Source organism: Saccharomyces kudriavzevii (assembly GCF_947243775.1).
Source record: "Saccharomyces kudriavzevii IFO 1802 strain IFO1802 genome assembly, chromosome: 12".
NCBI classification, from domain to species: Eukaryota; Fungi; Ascomycota; class Saccharomycetes; order Saccharomycetales; family Saccharomycetaceae; genus Saccharomyces; species Saccharomyces kudriavzevii.
This window is the reverse complement of record NC_079283.1, coordinates 939,960-956,807: the sequence shown is the minus strand read 5'-3', so window position 1 is coordinate 956,807 and position 16,848 is coordinate 939,960. Positions and strand designations below refer to the sequence as shown.

The 16,848-nt window shown below is 36.2% G+C and overlaps 7 protein-coding genes and 1 non-coding gene across 8 annotated transcripts; 6 read left to right on the top strand and 2 right to left on the bottom strand.

Annotated features, from left to right (window-relative positions):
- Positions 1 to 231: 231 nt before the first annotated feature.
- On the bottom strand, positions 232 to 4,155 carry TUS1 (Rho family guanine nucleotide exchange factor TUS1; the record flags this gene model as incomplete). Its single annotated transcript, XM_056230049.1, has 1 exon — positions 232 to 4,155. One exon carries the CDS (start codon positions 4,153 to 4,155, stop codon positions 232 to 234), a length of 3,924 nt encoding a protein of 1,307 aa, XP_056084006.1.
- Positions 4,156 to 6,710: 2,555 nt separating this feature from the next.
- On the top strand, positions 6,711 to 7,010 carry SKDI12G4520 (uncharacterized protein; the record flags this gene model as incomplete). The annotated part of the gene is made up of 1 exon (XM_056230046.1): positions 6,711 to 7,010. One exon carries the CDS (start codon positions 6,711 to 6,713, stop codon positions 7,008 to 7,010), a length of 300 nt encoding a protein of 99 aa, XP_056084005.1.
- A 1,129-nt stretch (positions 7,011 to 8,139) lies between these two features.
- SKDI12G4510 (integrase catalytic domain-containing protein) lies at positions 8,140 to 9,042 on the top strand (the record flags this gene model as incomplete). Its single annotated transcript, XM_056230045.1, has 1 exon — positions 8,140 to 9,042. One exon carries the CDS (start codon positions 8,140 to 8,142, stop codon positions 9,040 to 9,042), a length of 903 nt encoding a protein of 300 aa, XP_056084004.1.
- A 1,114-nt stretch (positions 9,043 to 10,156) lies between these two features.
- Positions 10,157 to 10,579, top strand: SKDI12G4500 (uncharacterized protein; the record flags this gene model as incomplete). Its single annotated transcript, XM_056230044.1, has 1 exon — positions 10,157 to 10,579. One exon carries the CDS (start codon positions 10,157 to 10,159, stop codon positions 10,577 to 10,579), a length of 423 nt encoding a protein of 140 aa, XP_056084003.1.
- Positions 10,580 to 10,923: 344 nt separating this feature from the next.
- On the top strand, positions 10,924 to 11,673 carry SKDI12G4490 (uncharacterized protein; the record flags this gene model as incomplete). Its single annotated transcript, XM_056230043.1, has 1 exon — positions 10,924 to 11,673. One exon carries the CDS (start codon positions 10,924 to 10,926, stop codon positions 11,671 to 11,673), a length of 750 nt encoding a protein of 249 aa, XP_056084002.1.
- Positions 11,674 to 12,083: 410 nt separating this feature from the next.
- Positions 12,084 to 12,157, top strand: Skdi_12.trna20N. The gene has a single exon. It is a non-coding gene; the product is annotated as a tRNA-Asn (tRNA).
- An 877-nt stretch (positions 12,158 to 13,034) lies between these two features.
- Positions 13,035 to 15,227, bottom strand: SPP382 (mRNA splicing protein SPP382; the record flags this gene model as incomplete). The annotated part of the gene is made up of 1 exon (XM_056230042.1): positions 13,035 to 15,227. The coding sequence occupies one exon, from the start codon at positions 15,225 to 15,227 to the stop codon at positions 13,035 to 13,037; it is 2,193 nt and encodes a 730-aa protein (XP_056084001.1).
- Positions 15,228 to 15,394: 167 nt separating this feature from the next.
- ATG17 (protein kinase regulatory subunit ATG17) lies at positions 15,395 to 16,651 on the top strand (the record flags this gene model as incomplete). The annotated part of the gene is made up of 1 exon (XM_056230041.1): positions 15,395 to 16,651. The coding sequence occupies one exon, from the start codon at positions 15,395 to 15,397 to the stop codon at positions 16,649 to 16,651; it is 1,257 nt and encodes a 418-aa protein (XP_056084000.1).
- Positions 16,652 to 16,848: the final 197 nt, after the last annotated feature.

Below are 16,848 nucleotides of genomic sequence, written 5' to 3'. Positions count from 1 at the left end.
CTTTGCCGCGGCATTTCTACTTGCTAATATATCTATCCTGCTGGCTTTAATTGCACTACGTGTTATATCAGTGAGATTCCACCGAGGGTAACCCATTATAAGAGCATTTCAGCAAAGACAATGAATGATAAACGGCAGTATGACTACAAGAAGCACAGTTATCGCATCAAATTTTTATTATTCTATGTATATTGTTACAACGATGGTTGCATTCGAAGTGTCCGCGTTACGTTAATGGCGATCTGCCATGGTTACAGGATTGCACGCAACCAACAGTTGTCTATTAAGGATATTTGGATGACTCAATGCAAGGATTGTCTTTTCCCTTCTCTCCGAACTAGTCAGTCTTATCTTCTTACCTTTGATTATCTGGATGGGCACTAATTCACTCAAATTGTGTTCGACATTCTTCAAGTCATAAATCTGTATAAGATTGTCACCGACAAGTATCAAATGATCATCATGGAAACTCGCACCGGTGCAACAAAAGTCTAGTAGCAGAATATCTTTCTTCCAATCAGACATTTCGCCATAGCAATTTATCTTCACTACAGCCTCGTCATATACCAATACGAAAAATTTAGATTGTGAGATTTGAAAAAAATTCACGGGCATAGCTTTGCAAATGGCAATATCCTTTTTTGCTTCTTCTGTGAGTGATTCTATAGAGGAGCGTTTCTTCGACTCCCTAACATTCTTGAATGGTAGATTGTTCAGATGAGGATGCCTCAAATGTGCCATCATTTCTCCGTCATTCAAAAATGATGGCAAAACTATTCCGTTATCTTCAAATGAATCTTGATAAAGTATAACTGTTTTCTTTGTACAAACAGCAAAACTTTTTCTGAATATCGCAATATCCTCGATTTCATTATTCAAAATGTTATTAGTTGAACTTGGAAGCTTATACTCCTTGTAGAACTTGAAATATTTAACTTTGTTCGTCAATTGATCAAACTCCGGTGTTAATATAACAATTTTCCCTTTTCTTTCAAAAAATAAATGCCTGGAATTACCAAAATCATCAGCGACTTTGAAAAATCTTACCTTATCTTTAATTACTATTCCAACAATGCGATTTTCATCTGTCGCGTTCTTTTGCATCACAAAGCGGCTCAACACACTTGAGATGCTAAAATAGCACAGCCTTCTATTATCCAAAACAAACAGAAGTCCCAACTTAACATTAGCTTCCATTCTTTTGACGTCATTTGTTTCTAATATTTTCACAAAGCCGTGACTATAATCGTCCCTATATTTCAAGAAGACACCGTCAATAGTAGCCACAAGCAAGTAGACTTTACCTTCAAATTTGACATCTTCACAACATAATATCTTTGTTGCTTTACTCCAGGTGCGTATATCTCCGCTAACCTTTTTAGCATAGATTTTCAGCGCTATATCAATTTCTGATCCTTCTGGAGCTACTGGTAGATTCACTGGCGCATCCTTGTCTGAATATTCGAACTCAGAACTTAACACTGTAAACTCAAATGCATTCAAATCATGATTTTCAGCATTCTTTTTGAAAGAGTCCATGATAGCGTCAGTCCATAGGCTAAGCTCTTCAGCACTGGCGGTATAAAACTTAAACGACTCACCTGTGGCTGTATTTCTGATTTTAAATGAGAATTCATTAATATTTGGGTTCGCGTTAGAAATCTCAGTATTACCTGCTTTCCTGTCTCCGTACGCTGTCGATGCGTGATTACCAGAACTTCTTAGCAAAGGTCTCATAGAACTAATGGGTGTCGAAAAATTATGCATGGGATATTTGTGCTCTCTCTGTGAGTAATTTCCATTTCCGACAGGCAGTATGTTTGCTTCTGGGATTCTTCTTTTCTCGAGACTCAAATAATCTATGGGAATAGGTCTTTCGATAAGCTTGTACCTTTGTGATTCACCCTTATTTATTTCCTCTGTGATTAGTAAACAATTATCCAATAATGCGATATATACTGGGGTTGGATCCAGCCATAGTTCCCTCTTTTTGTAAACTGTCCCGGACAGTACCAACTTTCTTTCCGGATATGTTAGCCCAAGGGCTAGCTTATCCTGCATGGCATCATGTTCATTGTCATTGGAACTGCCGCCGACGTTTATATAACTTGCTGCATTGCTACTGTTAGTACTCAGTACTAATTGTTTCGAAAATCTTACCAACTTTCTGTGGTCAATTGCCAGTCCATGGACCCGATTCACTTCGAAGTTCAAATTTTCTACATCCTTAATGACTATTTTGAGATATTCATAATCCTCAATAGAAGCATCTGTGTTTTTTAGTATTGAACGCAAAGTTACAGGCATGTTCTGTAAAGACTTGAAGAATCCGCCAAAAAATATCACGTCATGATACATTTTGGACCTCGTGATTTCAACAGAGTTGTCAATCTCCTTTAGCCATGCAACGAATTTGGTTTTGTTCTTTTTTTCCCACATTATAATTTCGTGTACAGTTGCCATAGCCTTGGCGTAATTTAAATATATATCCTTGGCTTCGCCACACCATTTCGAATAGATTTTCCCAATACCATCAATAAACTTACCTCTTGTTTTCAATTTCCAGAAAATTGGCGTCAAAAGAAATTCGGTATGCAATTGGATGAGAGGCTCGAAGATGTCAAATGCCATTGATTTGAAGTCGGGCTCTTCTGGAAGCAAGGTTTTCTCAAACCGTTTCCCATATATTTCTACTGCTGCTGTGGCCATATTCAACGATCTTTCTTCCAAAATAATCAGGTCAAATATGAAGCTTTGTCGCTGTACTTCACGTGGGTTAATTTCTGCTAAGTCATCGGGACTCAAGTGCCAATATTCCGTCCAAAGTCCAACAGATTTATTTATAATTTCAGAAAGCTTTATTTCCTTTCTAAAACCAGAGCTTAGCTCATGCGCACAGATGTTGGAATAGCAGACTAGAGAATTTGTGGATCCGTAGGTATTATCGATAAACGAATAGCACGGCAGTAGCTCTGTAAAGACCCCAGTAACGTCCAAGCCCGCCACCACTACAGCTACCTCTTCATCGTTGATAACATCAAATCTTACTGCCTCCTGTGCAATAAGCGAAGCCATAATATTATCTACATTGGAGTCTATTGTATCTTGATCAAAATTTTTGGGCATTTGAAACTCTAGAAGTAACTGTACTATTTGAAAAAGGTCGATTTTCGTGAAAACACATTCATTGAACCATTCAAAATAAACTTTAAGAATCCACTCATAAATTCGGGATAGCTTGTAAACATTATCACATTGGTAAAGCTTGTGTTCATCGACTGACTGTATTGAAAACGGCTGTGTTGGTGCAGTGATGCTTGGTGCCACTTCCAAGGGCTTGGCGCCCAGTAAGGAGTTGAAGCTGCTTTGCCTAGCATTTGAATTATTAAAAGTATAATCTGAATCCGAATAAACACTTTCTAGACTTTCTGACACTCGGCTATGCCCACTTATATTTCTAGAGGTTGATAGAGGTGGCGGTGGCTTGGTGAAAAATTCTGGGTCTTCTTCGTCAAACGGAGAGAGTAAAAGGGTAGTAGTTAAAGGAATGGGCGGTAAAGCTCTATCTCTTTCATGATACCGAGGACTAGATTCATCAGTGCTTCGAGTCTGGCATTTGATATTATTAGTTGGAGACTTTGAAGGAATAGAACTAAATTGGTTGACAAATGGTGATTCTAAGATCCTGCAATGATTAGGAATGTCATCTATGTGATGCTGTTCCTCCGAGTCCCCTACGAATGATAGTGTATCAAGCGACTTTTCCTTGGACCAAGGTCTGGGAGAAGCCATGGGTGAGTCGAAGTGTATTGATTCAGTAGAGTGTAGAAACGGTGGCGGTGGTCGTCTTTCTTTGATATATTTAGTTGATTTGGGTGTGGATTCTGAGGAGCTAGTGGCGTTTCCCCTTATATGATGTTTAGATGTGAAGGCAAAGGCCGAAGGACCGGGACTTTGAAATTGCTGGTTGCCACTGATTGGCGTCCAACCGATTGAGACGTTGTCTATTCCATTATCGGAATCATCCAAAAAGGAGTTTCTTGTATTCAAAGGTGGCAGTTTCGGCAATTCGATGCTGTTGCGTTGGCTGTCATGCCGACCGACCCGTTTATGCGATGTTTGCTCAAGTGGAGAGCCCTTGCTATATCGGTACATGTTAGCTTTCTGAGTTCAATACGTTGTTTTATTTTAGTTGTTAATATTCGAGGTCACTATCGGTTTAACTGTCCATCACAGTAGCCAATGCGAACTATTTAGAAACACTAAAGTCTCCGGGGATAATATCTAAGTAAATTTTGATCAAGATGGGCGGAGCTCACACAATAAGTTACGCATCAATCATTCTCTTTCAAGCATTGTTTACCTAAACGATGTTCTGATATTTTCTCTAAATGATCTATGTTGCGGCCTCAGCGACGAGTCAACATAAACAATAGAAAATCACAAGAGGCCGTAAATTATATGGATGCACCTTCAGGCGGTGACACCGAAGTGAGTTGACTAGTTGGAGACTGTCACTATTAAAGTGCGATTTTGTGACTGAGACTGCTGTTAATTCACTTTTCATTTGGACAAAGGCAAAAGCTTTTGACAGAGCCACGAATGCAGCAGGTTTTTTGTTTCCAGAAGAAGTCTCGCTGGATGTCGTTGAGTAAAATGACTGGTTATGTCCAAATTCTCATACCTGTTCATAGCTTAGGAGAATAACTCCAGGGCATTAAATAACAGCTCTGCCCACGTAAGCCATCCTGTTTCACCCAAGTTTGCACCTTTGTTCCGCTGGAAATACAGTCCTAAAGAAACTAGTATATCGAGAGGTCAGGAAATATACAGTAATATTTCGACTGACTTAAGGACGGTAAATAATATTTCAAACCAAGCTTATGGGGAGCTTTTATTTACGACACAGTCAACGTCTCTCTCGAGCTCATCAAAAAATGCAAGTGGCGTTAAACCGACCATATGTGGCTACCCCTTATTGCGACAATGCCATCGATGCTGCTGTTTCCATTGCATTGTTTCTGTCTCTGGAAAGAGGGAAGTCTGGATGATAATGATACACGGTATGCAACCTGGCGTTGGTCTTTACTTTAACTGGGGCACTTGAGCAGTTGCAATTTTGGACCGTGAGACCATCCTGTATGGTCATAAATGACTACTATCCTTGAGTACAACTGGCAGAGGAAAGTACAATAATAATTTTGCGTGCTAATTAGTTATGACTGAGGTGCTTCATTTCTTTATCTCAAGGCCGATAGTAGACAGCCAGGGTGCTATCTTTAAGGCTACAGAAATTCTATCAGGCCAACGCCATTTGAACATAATCGCATATATTGATACAGTATTGATCAGTATCGATGTCACATGTTTTCATGGTCCTCCGGCTAAAAAACAGGTATAATACAGACGGAATAACTGTAGTAACTGATAATAGTGTAACCAGGGCGCTATCGATCGTAGTGGACCTATTTATTGAAACGCTGAACAAACGTCAAACTTAGTCATCAGGCGTTTTTCCATTTGTTATATATGCAGTCTAAGGGTAGCTGGGCGTCTGCTATTCGACCACGAAGCTGGTTCAGGTAGGTGTCGGAACAAATGGGCTGATTATAGTATGGATAAGTGACTGTAGTTGCATTCTGGATTGTTCGCCCAGTACTTGCTTCTTTTGAAGAATGCGACAGGTTCTTCGATTAGTAGGTGGAGTCAGGTTAAAGAACTGTTAATCAAACTTTAACTTCTAATTTACATGTAAAGGATTGTGAGCAGTCACATTAAACGTCTTGTAAAATTCCAAGATTGCTATTCTATTGAACGTATTTAACATACCAACCAGCGTGTGCTCTATATACTTCACTTGTAATTAAAACATTAATCAACTATTCTCCATCGACTGCTAGTGCAACAGACGAAGATTATTGTTATTGTTGTTGTTGCTGTTGCTAGAGTGCATATTATAAACGGTGTTTAAAAGATAAATTACGGAACTAATACAAGATTCGACTGCCGCTGATGTGCAAGGAATAATTCTAGTGTATTTGTTGATAATTAGTGGTTCAGCAAGTTGTAGTAATTTAGAATAAGTCGTTCTTTCTTATTTTATATAGGAGAGGTATATAAAACACACGCTGATTGGTTATATGAAACCCAATGGTTCAGACATGATTCGGAACATTGCTGATAAGTTTTTGGTTATAACTCATATTCTTATATACTAAGGTTCTAATCAATTCGTAGTCACTTATTTCAACAATTCCAACGATATTCTATGTACCTAGTATAAACTTTATGAAAAAATGGATCTCAACAATTATCTTAAGTTTCATTCTTCAAATATATTGGAACAAGTAGGTTCATCATTATTGACATAATCAGTCATCATTACTATCTGGAACATACAGATTGTATTCTAAAGTGTACTGCGCATATGTTACACAGATGTCGTATCTTAAGAGAATGAAGGGATGCTAAACGAGCTGGTCGGAGAGCGGGCTTAACTGAAAACAAAGATCCATTAATTGAACATCAACTTGGAATTTATATATAAATAATATGAGTCGTTACATTGAACTTATAGTAAATTCCCTAGGTTATTATAATGTTGAACATACTTAAATATGTCCAATCGGCGTGTGTTTTATATACCTCTCTTATATAAGTATAAGAAAGAATTCTGCTTTTATTCTTTAAAAATACTACTAATTATCAACATGGCGGTCCCAGTGAGGGGTGAAACAAGAAATGTTGACGACAACATGTCTGCGCAGGTTCAATCTAAGGCCAAAACAATTGATACTACTAAAGAGTTTCAGAAATTAAGTATTGATACTTCTATTGAAAACAAACAGAGGAAGCAAGCTCTAATTGATTTGGAAACATATGAGATATTTTTAAACAAGTTAACTACTAAAAAAGATAAAATTACGAATGAGGTTAAACAGGATGATGATATTTCAAATCTCGATCAATTAATGGAACTCGATGAAAGAAACGATTACCAGCCGAGATAGAAAACAACGAGGGCAGGTTAGTGCCATAATTCAGCATAGGGGTAAGACACTAATTTTGGTAGTCCGCCTAACTATCTTTTCAGCAGTCATGTATGTGCTGTACTACATGTATTGTAAATCTGGCGCTAGCAAGAACGCGGCACTGGTATTGACACCCCTGATACCTGCCAGTGGTAATCTTGCATTGAGACGGTTGAGTACTAGAGCTAATGTGTTGTGGAAGAGAGCGTTCATATCTGGAGCTATTCTTGCCTTTGGTGGCACGTTTACTTTGCTGGGTGGTATATACGTGAACGCTTGTTCAAACACCTTTGCAGATGCAGTACACCTGACCCATGGTTTGAGCGATCAAGATAACCTCAAGCAATGTGTTACAGCAGGGGCTGTATTAAGTGCGGCACTCTTCGCTGGGACAGTCATATTAGCATATGGAGTGGGTGCAGTGTGGATATGTCAAGAACAAAAAGGGTTCAAACAAAAACTTAGGCATTATTGATACTGGTTCACGCGTCAGTATTACGAATAATAAAAATTTATTGCACGATTATGAAAACAACAAGGAAAAAGTGAAATTCTTTGGTATTGGAAAAAACGACTCAGTTTCCGTTAAAGGATCAGGATACATTAAAATAAAATGTAATACAAATGATGATTACTTATTAGCTCATTATGTTCCTGAAGAAGAAACTACCATTATCAGTAGTTATTAGTTAGCTAAAGAAACCGATCTGGTTTTAAACAAAAACTATTCTATCTTGGAGAACAAGGACATGAACATTAAAACTCATGTAAAAGATGGAATTATTCACGTAAAATGGATGACTTAATTGATCATCCTGCTCATGATTTTAAAATCAATGCAATACAACCAACTTATTCTAAAAAAATTAGAATGAAGCCCAAGATTATAAGCTTAAAAGATGCTCATAAACGAATGGGACATACGGAAGTTCAACGAATTGGAAACTCCATTAAACATAGTCATTACGAAGAAAGTATTAATTTGATTAAAGAACCAAATGAATTTTGGTGTGAAACTTGAAAAGTTTCAAAAGCCACGAGAGGGAACCATTATGCTGGATCTATGAACGAACACGGTATCGATCATGAACCGGGTTCATCGTAGTGCATGGATATCTTTGGTCCAGTATCAAACTCGAACTCGGATACGAAAAGATACATGTTTATTATGGTTGATGAAAGTACAAGATATTGCATCACCTCCACACATTTTAACAGAAATGCTGAAACTATCTTAGCACAGATCAAGAAGAATATTCAGTACGTGGAATCTCAATTTGACAGAAAAGTCAAAGAAATCAATTCAGATCAAGGAAATGAATTTACAAATGATCAGATAGAAAAACATCTTGTTTCAAAAGGAATACGTCATATATTTTCCGCTTCACAAGATCATGCTGCCAACGGAAGAGCAGAAAGATACATCAGAACCATCGTTACTGATGCAACAACCTTGTTAAAACATAGTAACTTACGTATTAAATTTTGGGAATACGCAGTAACATCTACTACCAATGTACGAAATTGTTTAGAAGACGAGACCACAGGTCAACTACCATTAAAGGCGATCTCTAGTCAACCTGTTAAAGTGAGATTCATGTCCTTCTTACCCTTCGGAGAACAAGGAATAATTTGGAATCATAATCACAACAAACTAAAACCATCAGGACTTAGTGCTATAATATTATGCAAAGATCCTAATAGTCATGGATACAAATTTTTTGTACCATCTATTAAAAAAGTTGTCACTTCAGATAATTACACAATTCCAGACTATGCAGTGGATTCAATATTAGGGAACACACAGAACATATACCTAGATGATCAAAGTAGATCAGATATTTTCAATGAAGCAGAAAACTCAGATGCTGTTTCAAGGTTATATGATGCATTCGAAAATTACGAAGATGATCATAAACAGGTTACACTACTCACAGACTTGTTTACCACAGAAGAATTAGCTCAGATCGAAGTTAATGCTAAATATTCATCTCCTAGTGATAATCTATAAGAAAATTTAGACTACGTCTTCGCTAACATAGAAGAATCTGAAGAAGATGAATACGATCATGTGACAATCATGGATATAGATTCAGATCTTCAATCAAAAGAAAAGATCACTACTGAAAGCGATCGAAACGAAATAAATAAATCAAGCAATACTGATGAGGATATTCCTCGATGAAAATGTTTATAGAATTCCCACGGCAATACAAGAAAATCTTGTTAGAAGCCAGAATACTATAAACATCAATAATGATGATAATATTGCTAGCAAAATGCAAAGGAAGATCAGTGATAATGAAATAAACTACAAAGAATTATCAGATGATGAGAGCGATTATAGTTCCCATAATCCTACAACTGACTCAGTTACAGTTACAAGCAAAAATGATAAAACAGATAGTGTAATCATAGAATCACAACAGGAACGATCTGTTGAACCGTCTGTTGAATCAGTTCATGACACAGTGCCTCTTGAAAAGGGAGCATTGAAAGAAACGTTAAATTCCGAAGTCCAGAAAATGAAGTTGACTTGAAAACAAACGATATGAACTTACCTATAGAAACGGTAGAACGCGTCAATAATTATCATACTGATGATTATTCAACGAACAATGAAGACAATAATGATGGTGAAAATCATCACCCGACCCCGCTTGAGAATAGTGTGGACAACAATAATAAGGCAGGGACATTAAACGACTCTAATGAAAATACTTCATCAAAGGAACAGAATGAAAAGCTGGTAAAATCGGAACAAAGTAGTGAAACTCAAGAGTCAAATACTACGTTAGAAACCTCAATTACCACAACTGAAACAGATGACGCACCAAGAGCAATTGCTGATAAAACTGCATTCTTGAGTAAAACATTTGGTTCCTTGAATAGAAAAAGAAAGAGACACGTTGAAAACAATAATTCTACTGGTCACACATTTGAAAGAGACAAAAAACGTCTAAAGAAAAATAGAGTTAAATTAGTTCCAGATAATACTGAAACAAGCTCAACACCGAAAATTAGAGCCATCTACTATAATGAAGCTATTACAAAAAATACAGATCTCAAAGAAAAAAGATGAATACAAACAAGCATATCATAAAGAATTGCATAATCTCATAGATATGGAGGTTTTTGATATGAAAATCAAGTATAACAGGACAGAAATTCCTGATAAATTAATAATTCCCACAAATACAATTTTTACAAAGAAAAGAAATGGTATTTATAAAGCAAGGATTGTGTGTAGAGGTGATATTCAGACACCGGACACTTACAACGTAATAGCTACGGAATCCTTAAATCACAATCATATTAAAATTTTTCTAATTGCGAACAACAGAAATATGTTTATGAAAACTTTGGACATCAATCATGCGTTCTTATATGCTAAATTGGAAGAAGAAATATACATCCCGCATCCACACGACAGGAGATGTGTAGTTAAACTCAATAAAGCATTGTATGGTCTTAAGCAGAGTCCTAAAGTATGGAACGACCATCTAAGACAGTACTTGAATAGTATTGGATTAGAAGATAACACTTAAACTCCAGGATTATATCAATCCGAGGATAAAAATCTAATGATTGCAGTTTACGTTGATGACTGTGTTATTGCAGCAAATGATGAATAAAGACTGGATGAATTTATAAATGAACTAGAAAGTAATTTCGAACTGAAAATTACAGGGACCCTGATAGATGATGTACTTGACACAGACATATTAGGAATGGATTTAGTATACAACAAAAGACTTGGTACTATTGACTTAACATTAAAGTCATTAGAAAGAATGACTGAAAAATACAAAAGGAATTGGAAAAAGTTGGAAAAAGTTCAATTCCGCATACATCGACTTACAAAATAGACCCTAAGAAGGATGAACTCCAGATGTCTGATAAAGAATTCAGACAGGGCGTTTTGAAGCTACAACAATTACTAGGTGAACTAAACTACGTTAGGTACAAATGCAGATATGACATTGAATTTGCTGTTAAAAAGGTAGCTAGATTGGTAAACTACCCTCATGAACAGGTTTTCTACATGATCTACAAAATAATTCAATATCTCGCACGGCATAAAAACATTGGAATACACTATGATCGGGATCTTGATAAAGACAAGAAAATTATCGGTATTACAGATGCTTCAGTGGGTTCAGAATATGATGCACAATCAAGAATTGGAGTTATAATACGGTACGAAAGGAATATTCACAATGTTTATTCCAATAAAAGCACAAATAGATGTTTGTTCTCAACTGAAGCAGAACTTCATGCAATCTATGAAGGTTATGCAGACTCAGAGACACTGAAGGCAACCTTAACAGAACTAGGAGAAGGAGATAATAGAAACATTGTCATGATCACTGACTCGAAACCCTCTATTCAAAGTTTAAACCGTAGTTATCAACAACCTAAAGAAAAATTCACTTGGATAAAAACGGAAATAATAAAAGAGAAAATCAAGGAGAAGGTTATAAAACTGTTAAAAATCACTGGCAAAGAAAACATTGCAGATTTACTTACAAAACCAGTATCAATCTCTGATTTTGAAAGATTCATAAAAGTATTGAAAAATCAGATAACATCACAGGATATTTTGGTCTCAACACAGCGGATATCTGTTGAAGTACAATAATATTTCTTTAAGGGAGCATGTTGGAACAAGTAGGTTCATCATTATTCACATGACTAGTCTTTGTTTCAGGATGAAGAATGTTGAAATGACGTTCCATTGTTGGGTGCACTTGGAGTCAAAGATCCATTAATTGAACATCAACTTGGAATGTATATACAAATGATATGTGCCGTTACATTGAACTTATAGTAAATTCCCTAGTTTATTATTATGTTGAACATACTTGATATGTCCAGTCGGCGTGTGTTTTATATACCTCTCTTATATAGTATAAGAAAGGGTTCTGCTTTTTATTCTTAATTAATATTACTAATTATCAACAACAACTACTTTGGTAGCGCAGTAATGTTTACTTTTACGTTTTTTAGAAATGAAGGTCATACTATTTCCGAGACAATTCAGAAAAAAAGGACTCCATGGCCAAGTTGGTTAAGGCGTGCGACTGTTAATCGCAAGATCGTGAGTTCAACCCTCACTGGGGTCGTATATTTTTTATGAATTATTACATTGCCCTAACGAATACAGTTCAACAACAATAGCGGTGCAAATTAGTGAACATTTTCGAATGGGGCGTAAACCTTGATGCTAACATCAAGTTATATTCTAATTACTAAAAACGATGAGTATGCATATACAAATAAGTTGACAGCTTAAGAAACGTTGGTTGTTTAGAGTAACCACTTCATTGAACTCTGTTTATCGGTCAATTATCGCACAGTTATATCACTATATTAATTTAAATCATTACATTTATATTTGTTATTGTTTTCCTTATAATGCTACAGACATATCTTTATCTATTACTGAGCTATACTGTCCATTAAAAATGGGGGATTTTTTTTACTATAATTGTCTTCAGCAGATATTAGCCTCTGCCATCTTAAATTCGTTTCCATCGGTCATATCTCTTATCAGTTAATAATAAAATTCCCTCAGAAGATACGAAATGAAGCCCACAATAGCAAGCACTCCGTCGAGGTTTTTGATACGCTTCCCGAAAGGGATGAACTTCCGATTACCATTACTATTACAGTGGTGATAGAAACTGTAGGTTATATCTTCTTACCTCATGCAGTTCTTGGATGAAGAATAGTAAAGGTCAAAGAATTATTGAACTTGATTTTTTTACAGTGATAAACGGAATCAAGCCAACACAAAGATTCAAAACAGCGACGCTTAAAGTTATAGAAAGGGGAATAATTTCGATGACAAAAGAACGATGACGATCGACCTCGCTTCAATTGATTCTTCTTGTAGAAGGATGGTTTTGCAGTCATTATTCATATGTAACGAATCAATGATATCAAAGAAAATTTCTCTGGTGGTAGCATATAAGTGTTTACTTCTCTCGATGAATTTCATTAAAAACTAAGCGCCCATAAGTAAGTTGGTTGGAACGTCCCATTGGTATCCTCCAGCCAAAGGACATCGTGCTTTAAAGCCACATCTACTGTTCTCTTTCCGTTTCGGATCTCAAACAAAGGAACCACGCTATCTTGATCTTGTCCATATGGCAGTTGAGTATATCTATTTGGTATTTTACTGATTAAATAACCCTTTTCCAGGCAGTAGTCTTCAACCACGTCCTTAAATGAGTTAGTAACCTTCGTAAGTGGAATGTTTTGTACAGTATAAACAGGTTCTTTTCCAGTTTTTGTATTGTCGTCGATTACTTGTACTTCCATTAAATTTCGCAAACTCTCGTCCAAATCGAAATCTTCATCCAGTACGGATTTATCAACACAAAATCTTTCGGACATGGCAAATATTTCATAACTTTTTCTGACTTCCAATAATTCTACTTCTGTTGGTAGGGAATCTTCAAACATCACATTAATCAACCAATTAAGCCACCATTTGGACTTATGCAAGTCTTCCACTGTGCTGTAAAGGTGCCACTGATAAAGGATTTTATTAATGTTATTGAACGTTCCCCGTAACAGCAATTGATACTGTTTAGGATGAAAATAATGCGCATATCTTCTCAATTTTTTCATGAAATAGAAAAATCCTGAATCTTTTTCCCCACTCTGTTGTTCTTCTTTCCAATCCTCCAATTCAAATATGGGATCATTATGGCTTTCCCATAGCACGTCTATGAATTTAGGAAGAAACTCCTTGCATAAAATTCTATAATAGGTTTTCTCGCACAAAAGCTCTCTGATGAATATAATGTCCGCGTTAGATATACAGAGTGGTTCCCTATGGTACCAATTTTGGCAATATGAGAGAAATTTGGCTTCGATCTTGTTCACAAGAACATCCCTGATCTTATCATCAATCAGAACCATAAAATCTAGAGCCCAAATTCTTGGTGAAACAAACTTCTCTTCATCTTGAAGCTTCCAATTATCCAGCGACTGCAACAGTTTTGGATAAATATATTTCTCCATAATATGTTGTTTACATTCAATAAAATTCAGCACTTGTTCAAAATCTAATAATAAAGCAATGGTATAGTCAATTTTCCGTTTAGTCAGATCAAATTCTTTCCAAAACTTCTCAAGCTTGGGGTAAATTATTTTAAAAAGAGTTGTTTGTGTCCTGTTCAAGAACTTCGATGCCGTATCCATCCTATATGCTAGTAGTTCGACAATCAGGGTCAATTGGTCAAGTATATTATTTGGTTTTTCTAAAGGATCCCAATCCAAATCTATCGATAATTCTTTGTCCAATAAACTGGAAATTAACCTATCGATAAGGTCATCATCGGACAACTTCAAAATAGTACTAATCTTGTCAAAAAGTGAGAGATCTTTACTCTCATCTTTTAAGCTAGCTTCTAAATCAGACAGAAGGGCCTTTTGTTCATCATGCTGTCTGAGTTGCAATTCCAACGGGAGGGTTCGTTCGCGAATTACTTCGAGGCTTTTCTGTATAGCTAATAGTTTTTGTAACGTTTTCATAAATGCATCCTTTTTTGACTTCGATACTTTATTCAGCAAATTCATTTCTTTTGTAATCTTATCAGGTAATTGAACATCTGCTATTCTCAACTCCCTCAGTGTTCGCACAATGACTATATCATCAGCGTCATGAAACGCAGGCTCGCCTAAAATTTCCGTAGAAGTTTTGTTAAATTTGACTTGCCTTGCGCCTTCTGCCAACTCATCCTCAGAGCTTAACTCATCGTCATCTTCGTAGGAATAGTTACTGTTCATAGTTCTCGAAAACATCCCCAGACCAGCATTATGCAGGGGTCGGCTTTGAGCTTCGATCGGTGTAGCTATACCAGAGCCATCCTTACCAAGCCCTTTCCCTGCAACATAGCCCATCTTCGAAAGTAACTTTGCGCCAATACCATATTTCTTTGTTAATTTGGAGTTCATTGGGCGGCTGTTATCAATGCCTTCCAAAGAGTCCTCTCTATATGCTATACCATTACTCGGACTTGATGTATCATCCTTCTCCTCTTCCTCATCGCTGTAATTACAGGGATCGATTCTTCTTCTTTTGAAAAAGAAGTTATTATTTCCATCAGAACCTGATTCTGCCATGTTATGATGCACTAAAACGCAAGCTACTTCTTCTTTCTCGGTCGTTTTGCTTTCCATATAGGTCCTGTGTTATTGTTTCGATATAAAATAATAAGTACGCGATCAAACATTCTCAGCATTGGAAAATTGTAGAGATATCCCTAAAATGATGGTTAATTGAAAACAGCATATATTCTGAAGAGAAATTAATAGTAAAAGCAGCGTGTTGAAAATATTTAATACATATGAGCGAAGCAGATGTTAAAAAGTTTGTTAATAACGCTAGAAAGACGTTGACGGACGCTCAACTTTTATGTTCAAGTGCTAATCAAAGGATTGTAGACATTAAAAGAAAGTTATCATCCTGGCAGCTGAGTGTTTCGAAACTCAATTTCTTGATAGTCGGTTTGAGAGAACAAGGAAAGTTCCTTTACGTGACCATATTAAAGGGAGGCATTGGAAAGAAACTAATTCAGAAACAATGGAATCAAATTGTCTTAGTGGCCCTGGTGGATGAAATGAAGTATTGGCAGTACGAAATCACTACGAAAGTAGCCAGATTGGATGGTATAGTAAATGAGCTAAATGTGACAGATAAAGATGATAATGATCTTCCCAAATTAGGAGATTACATCTCCAGGGAAAACATCAACTTATTGAATGAAAAATTGAAGGAAGTGCCTGTGATTGAACGTCAGATAGAAAATATTAGACTTCAATACGAAAACATGGTTAGAAAAGTTAACAGGGATTTGATTGAAACTAAACTAGCAGACATAATACGAACATTTCAAAGTAATTTCGGCATAGATAAGTCAACGGAGACAGATGTGGCGGAACAATTTAGTAGAGAACTAACTGATCTCGAAAAAGATCTAGTGGAGATTATGAACTCCCTTACACAACATTTTGATAAAACACTATTATTACAGGACAAAAAAGTAGGCAACGAAGAACGTGGAGACCTGTTTAAGGTGGTACAGGGCGATGATCAAGAGTTATACAACATAACTAAGACTTTACATGAAATAATCAATGATGTGGACAAGACAATACTCAATTTAAATCAATTCCTGCAAAAAAAAATGGATGAAAAGGCTGAAATACACAACGGGGTCTCTGAAATCATAAATGATTTCAACAGAAACTTGGAGTATTTGATAATCTTCAAAGATATTTCAAATCTCATCGATACCTTCAAAAATTCCTGTACACAAGATATTCAGATAACAAAAGAACTTTGTGAATTTTACGATAGTTTCGAAAAAAGCTACTCTAACTTGGTTTCAGAAGCGAAAAGGAGAAGGGAAGTGGCAAGTAAAATGGAAATTATATTGAAAGATTGCGAGAAACAATTGCAGGATTTGAATGCTCAAGACCAGAAAGAACGTCAGAACTTCATAGCTGAAAATGGAACTTATCTTCCAGAGACAATATGGCCTGGTGAAATTGACGATTTTTCCTCCTTGTACACTATAAATTACAACGTCAAGAATTCTTGAAATGAAGAAAACTAATACAGCGATGTCAGATGAGTTGGAATATATCATAGAACAAAATTTTGTTAGTTTTGAATCAGAAGTATCTAAAAGAGAATTGAAGCACATATTATAATTTTTTTCTCTCTTAAAGTAGCATTTTATACAGTATGCTCTCATTTAGTTGTAATTTAATTGAGTTTAGCTCTAATTAGTGTAGT